Source organism: Pelodiscus sinensis, chromosome 11, assembly GCF_049634645.1.
Source record: "Pelodiscus sinensis isolate JC-2024 chromosome 11, ASM4963464v1, whole genome shotgun sequence".
Lineage (NCBI taxonomy): Eukaryota > Metazoa > Chordata > Testudines > Trionychidae > Pelodiscus > Pelodiscus sinensis.
This window is the reverse complement of record NC_134721.1, coordinates 33177211-33189722: the sequence shown is the minus strand read 5'-3', so window position 1 is coordinate 33189722 and position 12512 is coordinate 33177211. Positions and strand designations below refer to the sequence as shown.

Here is a 12512-nt window from a genome sequence, read left to right as displayed (position 1 = left end):
GTGGGGGATTAGGAATCTTGGCGGGCAGGTCTCCTCCTCCCTTAGTTCTGCTGGAGCAAGTGAGGGATTCTGTGGTCTATGGGGTGGGGGTGGGGCTGTTGCCCAGCAGGGTTCTTCTGTTGCCATGGTATCACCTCAGGGCACCACTGGGGCCTGGTCTGTATGAGATGTCTGTGAGTGCATCCCTTCCTTGTGAGGTGCATGGGCATTGGGGTCTCTAACCTCACCCAGGCCTCAGCTTCACTCTGTGCCCCATAATGAATGGGTGAGGGGGGCAAAAATAGGTAGGGTTCTGATGAGAGATGGAGGAGTGGAGGAGGGCAGAGGTGGGTGGGTTTGGCGGGTTAGCAGGGTGTGTGGAGGGGTAGGCAGATGGCAGGGTGACTGAGATGCCAGGGGCATGAAGGATGTGGGGGCTCAGTGGGAGTGCTGGGATGGGGATGATTGGGTACCAATGGCATGGAATGGTTGGTATTAAACAGGAGGCTTGGGTGGGGACCACTGACTCTGACATTCTCCCTTCCCCCTAGTGCCTCAGGCATTGAGCTCACCCAGCTCCCTGTGGTATCACAGAGGGTAGAGATGACTATAAGCAAAGCAGGTAACAGGGTATTTGAGGTGACCTGTCCCATATCCCTTTGGGTGGATGGGGGATGAAAGATGCAATATGGATAGGAAGACATCAGGAGAATCTGTCTCAGTTCTGGAGGGGCCCTGTCAGGGCACAGAGTCCCAATTTCGGGGGGGAGGGCACATCTGGCAGCACTGGGACCTGATTCCAAAGGTAGTAATCTGGGTGCTCTGAGTTGCAACTTCAAGGAAGGTGTCTAGGGAGAACTGGGACCCAGTTTCCAGAGGGCTGCTGGTGGCATTTGGGAGAGTGCCAGTCCTTGCACCTCATAAAGCTCTGGATAGCCCCTTCCAGCACAGGGGCTGTGAGGGAGGAGGCACCCCATTAATGGTTTGCAACCTTTGCAGGGCAAGGCAGGAGAGGCACTGGCTGGCAAGACGGATTTGCGCAGATGGTGAGAGCAGAGGATGCTGGGAATATAACCCCCAAAGGGGTGGGATACAGAGCTATGGGGTTCCCTTGGGGAGCCAGGATGGCAAATTTGTTGGACCCAGGGATTTGATCTGTTGCTGGGGGAAGGATACTTGGGAACCAAAGGTTTGCTACTCAGGAGCGATTCCTTATTAAAGTTAGTCATAATTCCGTGTGTGGATGCCCTAATTTCAGAATCATCTTGTATTATCTCAAATTATCCTAATCCAGATTAAACTAGGGCTGTCAAGTGATTAAAAAAATTAATCACAATTAATATCATGATTAAAAAAATTGTGATTAATCCTGTGTGCTACACCTCTAGAAATGTTGCGGTGACGTTTCAAAGGGGCAGAGCTGCAGAAGCCCGGGATAAGCTGGAGTCCTCAGCTGACCACAGGCTCAGTACAGCTGCCCCTTTGAAATGCAGCAGTGGCATTTCAAAAGGGCAGCACCGCAGGAGCCCGGGATCAGCTGGGGTCCCCAGCTGACCCTGGCTCTATGTCTCACTGCCCCTTGGAATCACTGCCCCGCCATTTCCAAGGGTCAGCACCGCTGAAGTCCCCAGCTGACCCTGGGCTCCATGCAGGACTGCCCCTTTGAAGCATTGCGGTGGCACTTCAAAGGGGCAGCGCAAAGCACAGCCGGGAATCAGCTGGGCACGTCAAAGGGGCAGTGCAGCATTAATGCCTGCAATTATTGCATTAAAAAAAATTAATGCGTTAATCCTGCCCTGCATTAATCGCAGGCTTTAATGCACATCAATTGACAGCCCTAGATTAAACTAATCTGAAACAAGGCACACTGCTCTTGGTTCAAATGCATCCACATAAGGCATTAATCAGGAATAGAGAATCCACTTAAATCACACCCTACCTCAATCTGCAGGAAAATTTCCATGTAGGCACAGGGGCTGCTATCCGGTAATAAATAATTCCTTATCCTGATGCATTACTGGTACAATGCTGTACAGAGGGAGACTGCTGGACTTGGTCACCATTCTTCAGCCAAGTGAAGGTGAAGAGGTAACTTGCTCCCAGTCTGGGGAACAGACCTGACAAGAGAGGTTCTTCAGTCTCACCAAGGGCCACCAACGTTGAGATCTGCCCCAGCTGAAATGGGAATTATTTCAGGGCAGCCCTGTAGCCTGTGGTGCCACAGTCAGATTGGGCAATCCCAGTGGGGTCTTAGGAGCTACAAATGTTGGCATTAGAACAAATGGGGAATAGCCTGGCCAGGAATCCACTGAGGCTGAATGTCAGAAGGTTTGTGCCCACAGAAGAGGGAGGGTCTAGAACAGCCTCCTAGTGGAGGTGGGAGCAAACACGCCAACCAGCCTGAGAATGGAGCTGGGTAATTTTCCAACCAGGATTCTATAACAGCTTGACTGAAAGAGCAGAGGCAGAATTCAGTGGCCAGCAGGTTCCTTCCATGTTCCTAGGTCTCTGGCTTAAGAATTTGGCTGCCCAGGCTAGGGGGCAGAAAGCGAGGCTCTGGCTGGGGATGGAAGAGGAGGCAGAAACAGAGCAGGTGGCTGCCAGCATGGCCTCTGGGCTGAGCTGGCCTTCTGTGCTGAACTAAGGACCCCATGATGCTGGATCCCAGAGGACTAGTAAATCTGTGATGTTCCTGCTAAGCCCTGTCTTTCTCCACAGCTCTGGGCGGAGCCTCTCCCATGACCCCAGCAATGTCCAGGAGGTAGGAGATGGGACCAGGCTGCATGGAGTGGGCTTTGTTAGTGGCTCAGAGGAGCGCAATCCCATGCAATGCCATCCCCAGATTAGGGTGAGGCTAGTACTGGAGATTCCTGTATGGTGCCAATACAGCTGTGAGGTGCTGGCAGGTTTCGTGTCACTGCACAGTGGGGGAGCGGAACAACATTGTTCCTAGGGGATCCAACACAGTGTTGGCAGAGGGACGGGGGTTCTGGAGTGTCACTGAAAGGGATGCAGCTGAGTCTGTTTTAACCCACTTGGTTGTTGCAGGTGGAGGTCTTGGAGCAGGGAGAGCAGGTGCCAGACCCTGCTGAGGGGTAAGAGTGGCCTGGTGGGCATGGCATCTGGGCCTTTCCATCTCTAGTGACTGGGACTGGAGGGACAGAGTTGAGGGAGGGCTGGGTCAGGGGGTCACAACTAGATTGGGGCATGCTCAGGAGTCAGGGATCCATGGGGGGAGCCCCATAGTGGGGGGAGTGTTGCTTTGCTATATGAGACAGAAGCAGCCTCTTCATGCTGGCTCTTTGCCAGCCCTGCTCTCCTCATTCCATTCCCCATCTCCATGCCCTGCTGGGGGTGCTGCACTTCCCATCCCCCTAGCTCCACCCCCCCAGGGGATGATGCTCCACCCATTGCAACCCTCCCAGCTCCATGCCCCCCAGGCGATGCTGCTCTCCCTATTCCATGCCTCCTCGCCCCCCCCCCCCCCCCGCATGCTGTTCTCATACTCTGAATGGAATCTACCCCGGCCAAAAGCTTTTAGCTGATTAGTGCTAAAGGAATTTCCATTCTATGGCTCCACGACCCCTCCAGGGATGTTGCTCCCCCCCCCCCCGCCCCAAGCTCCATCCCCCCAGGGATGCTGTTCTCATGCTCCTAATGGAATCCCCTGTACACACAGAAGCTTTTAGGTGAGAGTGCTAAAGGAATTTCCACTCCATGTCTCTAGCCCTACAACCCCCTCCTCCTCCCCTCCTCCTCCCGTCTCCCCCCACCTCCAAGCACAGGCTGGAGCTGGGGGAGGGAGATACTGGTTGGATGGGCCCACAAGTCTAATCTGGGGCAGGGAGAAGGGAAAACAGGATACTGTGTTAGATGGGCCTGTTGATCTGATCCGGGGAGGGGTGGGGGATACTATCCTATCACTAGGATGCCCTCCCACTCTGCAGGTCATCCAGGGACACCTCCTCCCCACCCCACGAGGACTCAGAAAGACCAGACAGTGCCAGTGAGGAGGTAGGGAACCCTGGGGCAGGGGGATTTGGGCATCTGTCCTGCACACAACCCCACTCCAAGGAAGGGGCAGCCTGTGAGGGAGGAGGCGAGAAAGGAAATTGCCTTTTAGATGCAAGGGGAGGGGAAGGCCTGGGGATGGAGTTAGGGAGCATCTGGGATGCCCTCCACTGCTCTAAAGGGATTCCTCGTGCCAGGAACTTGTGCCTGCTGCTAAAGCCTCAGAGACCTCAGCCCATCTCACCCAGCTGATGGAGTCCCGCTCCTCTCTTGCAGGTCAGTAACAGAGGTGGGGAAGCACAGCATAAGGGGAGAGATGGGATCCCAGTGTAAACAGCCCCTGCCCCTCCCCAGAGGTGGCTGTATCTCAGAGCCAGGTGTGGGATACCTGTGTATGTGTTTGGATTTGTGGTGGGTGGGGGCTATAGACTGATCTCCCTTGCCCTGCTGGCCCCACTCAGCCACTCTGCCTCCTCAGGCAGGAGCAGTTCTATATGGACCATGGGGAATCGCATCAGCCACTGGAGACTGGCGCACCAGCGGGGTTACCACCTGGACCAGCTGACACAGGTGGGTATACCCAGACCCCTCTCGGATCTGTAGGGGTTCCCTTACATCCCTTGGGGAGGAGCTCTATTGTGTGTCAGACCCTGGGCTCAGCATTTCACCAGTAACTCTGTGCCCAGGGCTTGGCCTCTGGGCTTTAGCACCTGCTGAAGCTTCCCAGCCAGCCCCAGAGGGTTCCGCGCCTTTGCTTCTTGGCCAGGGGGATCAGCAGGGACCTAGCACAGCCTGTGCAGAGCATGCCAGTGAGTCCCATGGAATCCCTGCTAGGATGGGGAAGCCAACAGCCAAGCTTACCCCAGAGATCCTGGGAACAGGCTGGCCTGGCCCTCCCCCAGCCTCCTGCCATTCACCTCACAGCTCTCTCAGCTTTTGGAGGAAGCCCAGCACTAGGGAGCAGGGGTGAGGGCAGAGAGTATTGGGTGGTCCCAGGCAGTCAGGATGGGGGGCACAGGATGGGTATGACAGTGTTTGCTCCCCTCTCATGCTCTCTGTGCATCCTCTCTGGTCCAGGATAAATCTTACAGGCACCGAGTGAGGAAACATGAGCGGGACTGCAAAGCAGCTGTGAGTCTGCTCCCCCACCCCATGTTTTATGGACCCCACTGCTCCAGACGGCATACCCCACTCTGCCCAGACCTGAGCCTCCTCCCACCCATTTCCATCTCAGTGCACCTGCCCCCAGTCTCCCCGACCACCTCTCAGTACCCAAGCTGAGGAGTAACCCCCACAATCTCCCTGACCCCCTATGTTGCCTGTTTTCCACCCTTCATCTCCCAGCACCTTCTGACGCCCTTGAATGGGACTCCCTCCTGAGTCAGTTCCCTCATGGGATCCTTCATCAGCTCCAATGCTCCAGTTTGGGGGCCTCAGGGGGAGCCCCAGGCTGGACAGCTCTCATGTGTTCTCCACATCCACCCACAGGGAGCACACACAAACTTAACTGCCCCACTCAGCTGCTATGTAATAAGGAAGGGGCCTCTTCACGGTCCCCTCCCCCCATCTCAGGGCGCCATTGAGAACTGAGGCTCATATGTGCATGAGAACTTGAAAATCCCCTGAGGGAAGGTGTGGGCTGCAGGGGATCCCTTCCTCCTGGCCACTGAGCCCCCCCCTCCAGGCCAGGGCCAGGAAAGAGGGGTCACCCCCTCACAGACCAGAGTCCCTCCCACCACAGGTACCCCTACCCCTTCTGGAGCTGATGGAGGAGGAGGTCCTGGCAATCTTAACAGAGACCCTGAAAGGTGAGGTGGGCAGGGACAATGGGCAGGGGGTAAAGCTGAGGGTGTCAGCTCAGTGGGGCATGGGACCCCATCCCAGCCTGTGCTCTGTGATGCAGCAGGGTGACACCAATGCAGCATGGCAACCCAATAGGATCACCTAGTGCAACACAACACAGCACTGTGTAACCATCCTATAGTGTGACACAACGCAGCTATGCTGTGCCAGATGACATCCCCCTGCAAGACAACCCAACCATGCTGTGCCAGGTGACCCCCCCCCCCAGCAACACAACACAATCATTCTGTGTGCGGTGACACCCCCTCCCAGCAACACAAGACAACCCCACTGCACTGCATAAGCCCCCTGGTCCAGCACAACACAATGCAACAACATTGCACCGCATGATCTCCGTGTGGCAATACAACAACACTGTGCAGTGTGACCCCCGTAATGCAACACAACACTGTGTAGTGCAGTGACACTGTGCAGAATTCAAGTCTGTCCAACCTTCCCCCAGTTCCAAAACCCTGACTGCTGAGTGACCCCTTCCCTTGGCCAGTCTCATGTGATTGCAATGCCAACCGACTGATGGGAAACCCTGCAAAGAGCAGGCCCAAGGTTACATAAAGTTTGCCATGAACATTGGGTGGGGGTGGGAGGTAGGGAGCGAAGGTGGCTCTCTAACATGGGGCTAACCACTCACAGGGCAGGGCGGATATGATACTGTGATACAACTACTTCTGCCCGCTAGATGAAGCCCTTAAACCTACAGTGCCTTCCCCCCAGCAGGGGCCATAGGGCAGGGGGAACTGTGAGTCAGTGCTGATCCTCAGATTTTCTTCCCAGATTACCGGCAGCATCTAGGGGCAAGGCACCCACTCACTCACCAGATGGAGCAGCGCATGGAGCAACTGAGGCAGGAGCTAAGGGCCAGGAACACTGGGTCCAGCGGGGTTGGTCAGACAGGTTCACACCTCTGTATGCCCAACCCCATGACCCCTCAAGGTCCCCTGCGCACTACTCCCTCACCCCCAATTTCTGACCTTGGTACTTCACTCACTCACACCAGTGCCCCCCCTCATGCTGACCCCATCTCTCTCCCAAACATCTGACCTTCCTCGCCCCATCCCAGAATGCACTAAGGTTTGGAACTTTGTAGACAAAATTAAAATGACTCTTGTGTTCTTTGCTCACACCCATCGCCTCCCTGAGTGCAGAACTAGGGGTGCTGCTGAGCTGCAGGGCGCAGGCTTAGGACTCAGGAGTCGCCCGCCAGCCAGTGCCAACCCTAATGTTGGAGGGCAGCTCTAGGGATGCTGCAGGGGTGGGAGGTGTTTGTTAGATGTTCTCCTGGGACCGCAGTCCCTATATAAATAACAACCCCCCCATCCCAGAGACCCCTAGACTCCCACCACAGGCTTTGTTATGAATAGGATCAGTTCCCCACACAAACACACATGGGAGTTACAGAGCTGGGTTATGAGGAAGGGGGAATGCAGGTCCAGTTGTCAGGAGACGAGGGGACATTGGGGCACCACTGATGGGCACTAGCAGAGCTGGGTGAGGAGCCTGGGGCAGAACTGAGGGGCACTAGCAGAGACAGGTGGCAGGGCTAGGATGGGAAAGCAGAAACTGCAGGGGGATGAAGGGCTGTGACGTGGGTTCCATTTCTTAGCACCCTTTCTGCCATATTTGCAAGGCTTTTAAATCCTCAGTCCTGCTCCTCCCCCCTCCCACATGCACCAAAAGCCTGCTGGGATCTCAGCAGCCTGATTCTGACATCTGTTGGCCATAAGTGGGAATGGTACCTCTGGTCCCCCAGCAACCTGTACCAGGAAGTGCTCCTCCAGGCCAGAGACTACAGAAGAGGGCTTTCAATTTGTGCCAGGAGCATAGCAGTTGCAATGGGGCTGCTAGGGAGTGGGATGAAGGGTTGTGAGCAGCCCCTAAGTGTGTGGGGGGTCCTGGTCCTCTCTCTTCTCTCATCCTTGTTCCATCATAAAGCCCTCTGCAGAGGCTAGCATTTGCTCATATTTGAGCAGTCACTTGTGAGCTGAGTTTGTTGCTCCTTGACTCAGTCTCCTCTACCTCCCTTATCCCACAAAACCAGTAAAAATATGTCTGGGAGGGTGGCAGGATAGGACTGAAGGGCTTGGTCATGGCTGAGAGAGCAAGCATCTCTGGAAATGATGGGGCCCTGATCTCAGTTGTGCGTCTGTGCAGTGCCCAGCATGCTTGGTCCCCAGCATAAGGATATTGTGATAATGTTGAAGTGGCAGGGGGAACTGTTCAAACAGCCTCACTGGAAGCAGTGTTCAGACTTGAAGCTCTCCTTCCTTCTTAGTTTTGTAATGCTCATTCATTTGGGACATAGCTGTTGCAAACAGCTGCAATTTTCTTACAACCTTTATCTTTCTAACTGGAGACCTCCCTGGGACCTAGGCATTGGTGTTCTGTGCAAAATCCCTGAGAAGAAGTCATCCTTTGTGCAGTCTGAAACCAGATTTCTTTCAGGGCTGGTGCTTCTAGTGTAAATAAACAACTGATACTAAGAAAATCTCCATGTGACTAATAGATTGTATGGGACCCTTGTGATTATCGGGTCTGACTACTGCATAGCAGGCTATAGAATGGCCATGATTAATTCCCACTGGGACCAATGTTCTCTCTAACTTTTTCCATCCACTTGGATAGAATAAATTTTGTTATGCGCACCAAGGCATGTGCAATGTGCACCAATAGAAACATATGCTGTTGTCATTTGAATTTCTTCTGGGTGGCCACCCAAGCACTCAGCTTACAGGAAACACGAAGGATTAGAAAAGAGGTTAGAGAAAAAATATCCCATCTTGATTTTAAGATTGCCAGTGACAGAGACTCCATTACAATTCTTGGTGAGTTGTTCCAATGGTTAATTACTCCATTATTAACAAGTTGTGCCTTATTGCCTGTCTGAATTTGTCCACTTCAAATTTCAGCCCTTGACTTGTGAGGCCTTTGGCTGCTAGATCAAAGAGCCCAGTATTAAAGGCTTTTTGCCCCATTTGGATACTTATAGATCAAGTCACCCTGTTACCTTCTCTTTCCTCAGCTAAATAGATTAAGCTTGTTATAAGGACTTTTTCCTTTATGATTCTTCTGGTTGATAAGCTGATTTAAAAGATCTCTAATGCAGTTTATCATCCTGCAAAACTAATTAAAAATCCAGTTCTTTAATGCTGTCTCTGCTTACTTTGCAGTTTGGTCCTTGTGTTGGGACCTTGCTTTAAGTGACAGCAACCAGGCAATGTTCTGCAGTGTGTCCCATTGATCTGAGGCTCCTGAAAGCATCGATTGCCTTGTCAGAGAAATTCTCAGGCATTATTAAGCCTCGAGCTTTGCTGTTCACGTGTGCCAGCATCTTAATTCAAACTGGTCCCTTCTCCTTTTATATTTAATGGGACAGAGGGAAGAGGTAGGGGAGAAGGCCATGGGATTGTATGGATGTAATGAATACTGCAATGCCTACTTGGGTCCGCAGAGTGCCTGACCACTGCTCTCTGAGGGTGGAGCTGCCCAGAGTGACCAGGGGATGAATAGCAACACAAGGCTGTGGTGGAGTTGAGGTGGCAGGGGAAATGTTGAGAAGTGATCCTGGGTACATGTACCTGTGGCTGAGATGGGTGCTGGGTCTCCAGAGGGACCCTGAATCAGAGTTGAGCGAACGCTTCACAGAATGTGATACTCTTCATTCTCTGGGCAGCTCCTAGCGTGGGACCCGTGGGGCCAGCCTTCTGTGATGTCAGAGATAATTAATGCCCCAAACCTTCCACCAAATGTGTGTGTGTGGGGGGAATTGCTGGAATCCCATCCCAGAGGGAACATTGAGCAGGTATGGAGGTATCATGGACCCCACAGAGTCTAGGGGCTCAGTAGTAGATGTAAGAGGCAGCATAATCTATGGAGTGAGTGCCCAGCCCTGGCACCTCTTTATGAACCCTTTCCTTCATGCCCTGGTGTTTGCCTCACACCAAGGGGCAGAGTTAAGGTATGTATGGCCCATTCCCTTGGGCGGAGCAGTGGGTAGGTGGCAGTTCCCAGCACCATGAGCATGGCACTTCTTACCTTGGCAGGATGTATCTAGAATGGAGCTAGGTCCTGGGGGTGCAGAGGCTAAGGTGGGGAGAGCCAAGCAAGGAAGGAGCGAGGCCTGGACTAAAAAGGAAAAGGAGGAGGCCTGGCCTGGTCAGGTGCCATGTGCCATGTTAACTGAGTGGGTGTTGGTCTCCCTAGGGTAGGCAAGTGCACCATTTTGGGAGAGGGAGCAGTAGCCACGCGTACCGGGACACAGCTTGCTTTTCTTCCCATTCCCCAGAGGATAAGGGAGCAAGGGAAAGTACTTGAATTCTGTGCATGCATCTCACTCCTGGCTGGTGAAGGGAGGGGGCAGAGGAGTAATTCATGGAATCCAAGTACTTTCCTTTTGCTCTCTTATTCTCAGGGGAATGGGAAGAAATGCAAGCCACTTCCTGGTACGCACAGCTGCTGCCCCCCCCCCCTCCCCAGCTCTCCCGAAACAGTGCCCTTGAGAGTAGGGAACATGTATCACTTAACTTGCTGCCCTGATTGGGCCTAGGAGGTTACTCACTTGATAACCCACCACTACCCTGCCTTGCACTTGTATGTGCCATAGGGATCCCACAAGACATCTCCCCTGGGTGAGTGGTGCCCAGTATGGCCCAGTCCCAGCTGGTAGCAGCATTATTCCTGGGTTCTCTGACCTGACACTCACAGGAATCCAGGAGGCCTGATTCCAAGTGGCCATGGGCTGAGACAAGAGCTGGTTCTCAAAGCACCACAGTCTGAGCTAGGGATAACACCCAGGAGTCCTCACTCCTACCTCTCTTCTTTAACCTGCTGCTCCCCCCTCCTCCCCCACACACATATTCTTGTAAGCTCTGAGGACTTTCCAAACCAGTTTAGCAGGCTATGAAGCCAGCTGAAGGTCAAAGAGAACCCCCCACCAGTTCCCCTATCTGTCTGGGACAGTGCCTGCCTAGGGGTTCCCCTTGAGAGGAGAGGACTGTCTCCGCTCAAAGATGCTTTGGCCAACCCGGGGAGCCCCATACAGGCACAAAAAGTATGCCAGGACTCCTGGGTCCTAGCGCTGCCATTCTTTTGAACAAGTCTCCTGTGCTTTCGTTTTCTCCTTCACCACCATTTGTCTATTTAGATTGGAAACTTTTCAGGGCAGGGACTGTGCTTTTGCGCAGCATCCAGCAAGATATGGCCCCCACCTGGGTCAGGATCTATGCAGCAGCAGGACCTAGTGAGATGACCCCAAGGGGCTGAGTAGGTGGGGTAGGCACAGTGGGGTGGGGAGTTCGGAGTAGTACAGTCAGTTGCTGAGAGGCTGGAAAGGCCCCAGGCAATCTTCAGTGCTTGAGAAGTCAGGTCACACCTGTGTTTGCAACTAAACCAGCCCCAGCCAGCGAGCCCTGGACACAGCCCTAACCTGCCAGTTAGGTTAGCAGGGGTGGCTGCAACACACATGCAGCACTGGCCCTCAATCCCAGCCCCATTCTCCTGCTATCCCAGATGGTGCCCCACGGCTGAGGCTCCCCTCTAGCTTTGCCATCAATGTTATAGCACCCTGCTATCCCCACCCTGGCCTCCTCCCCCACTTCTAGCTCTGCTGGTATCTCTTAGTCCCAACCTGCAGCCACCTAGTGGACTGGTTGGATCTGCCCCAGGGAATTAATACTAATAACATGTAACGAAGGGCCTTTTGTTTGGTCACATCAGGGTGGGTAAATGCATCCCATGTGACTTGGGGGCGGGAGCAACAGCTGAGTCCTCCTCAGGGACTCAAAGTGACCTTTAATGACCTTCAGCTCCCAAGGCCAAGGGGAGGCTGGTTCCACTGGGCAGGTACCAGAAACACAAGCCATGGTGGGTTAGAGTAAGAGGGCTAGGATGTTCCTCAGCTCTGCCCTGACTTGCTGTGTGACATTTCTTCCCTACTCTGTGCTTCAGTTTTCCCCTCTGACCACTGGGGATCATGCCCTGAGCTGACTCTCAAGGGATGGGCAGGGCTGGCTCCTGAGGATTTATGGATCAATGTATAAACTTTAAGATCAACAGGTGAGTGGGGCACAATGGATCTGCCCCTCCCCCAAGATACACCCCTTTCCCATACACTCCCCTGAGTCTGGTTTGGCCTGGGCACAGGATCTCCTAAGGTTACCCCAACTGCGGATGGGTGGTTAGACACTGCCCCATGTACCTGCTCCCAGTGGTAGGTCTCTCTCTCCTGCCCACCAACAGGGGCAGATGGACACATGTCTAAGTTGCCCCCTATTTATTTCTGTCCCCCTTTCCTCTGCTATATGCCATCCCATGAGCTCACCCCACCTATAATCGCCCACGAGGACTCTAATGCCCCCCCACTGACCACTAAGATGCCCCAAACATTTCCAGCCCCAGCCGCCTGAACTGGCCCCCCAGGAGTCCCCAGAGTCCCTCGCACCAATTAACAGCCCCGTCAGCCGGCACGCTCTGAAATCCCAGACGAGCCCCCTGCCCCGACGCCGTCTCCAGCCCAGCCCGGGATGCCCGGCCCCAGCCCGCCAGGCGCGGCGCTAGCGCCCTGGGCGCAGCGTGGCTGGAAAGCAAGGGCCAGGCGAGCGCGTGCAGCCAGGCCCCACCCCGCTGCTGCATATTTATGAGGCGCGGCCCCGCCCCTTCCATTTGTC

General features: G+C 54.1%; 1 protein-coding gene across 2 annotated transcripts; it reads left to right on the top strand.

Annotated features, from left to right (window-relative positions):
* Nucleotides 1–129: 129 nt before the first annotated feature.
* Nucleotides 130–7395, top strand: CATSPERZ (catsper channel auxiliary subunit zeta). 2 transcript variants are annotated; one of them, XM_075939065.1, is made up of 10 exons: nucleotides 130–173; nucleotides 979–1025; nucleotides 2698–2740; nucleotides 3028–3074; nucleotides 3927–3993; nucleotides 4188–4266; nucleotides 4469–4560; nucleotides 5068–5121; nucleotides 5710–5798; nucleotides 6625–7395. In XM_075939065.1, the coding sequence occupies exons 1-10, from the start codon at nucleotides 168–170 to the stop codon at nucleotides 6818–6820; spliced, it is 720 nt and encodes a 239-aa protein (XP_075795180.1). In that variant the 5' UTR covers nucleotides 130–167; the 3' UTR covers nucleotides 6821–7395. The 2 variants fall into 2 exon arrangements, with proteins under 2 accessions (XP_075795180.1, XP_025043823.2); XM_025188038.2 differs by having other exon boundaries at nucleotides 134–173; nucleotides 5732–5798; nucleotides 6625–7388.
* Nucleotides 7396–12512: the final 5117 nt, after the last annotated feature.

What these genes read in the sequence shown, in the direction of transcription:
- CATSPERZ (XM_025188038.2), top strand. An exon ending in GTGCCAGACCCTGCTGAGGG is followed by an intron (nt 3,075 to 3,926) that starts GTAAGAGTGGCC and finishes CCCACTCTGCAG; the next exon opens with GTCATCCAGGGACACCTCCT. An exon ending in AGCGGGACTGCAAAGCAGCT is followed by an intron (nt 5,122 to 5,731) that starts GTGAGTCTGCTC and finishes CTCCCACCACAG; the next exon opens with GTACCCCTACCCCTTCTGGA.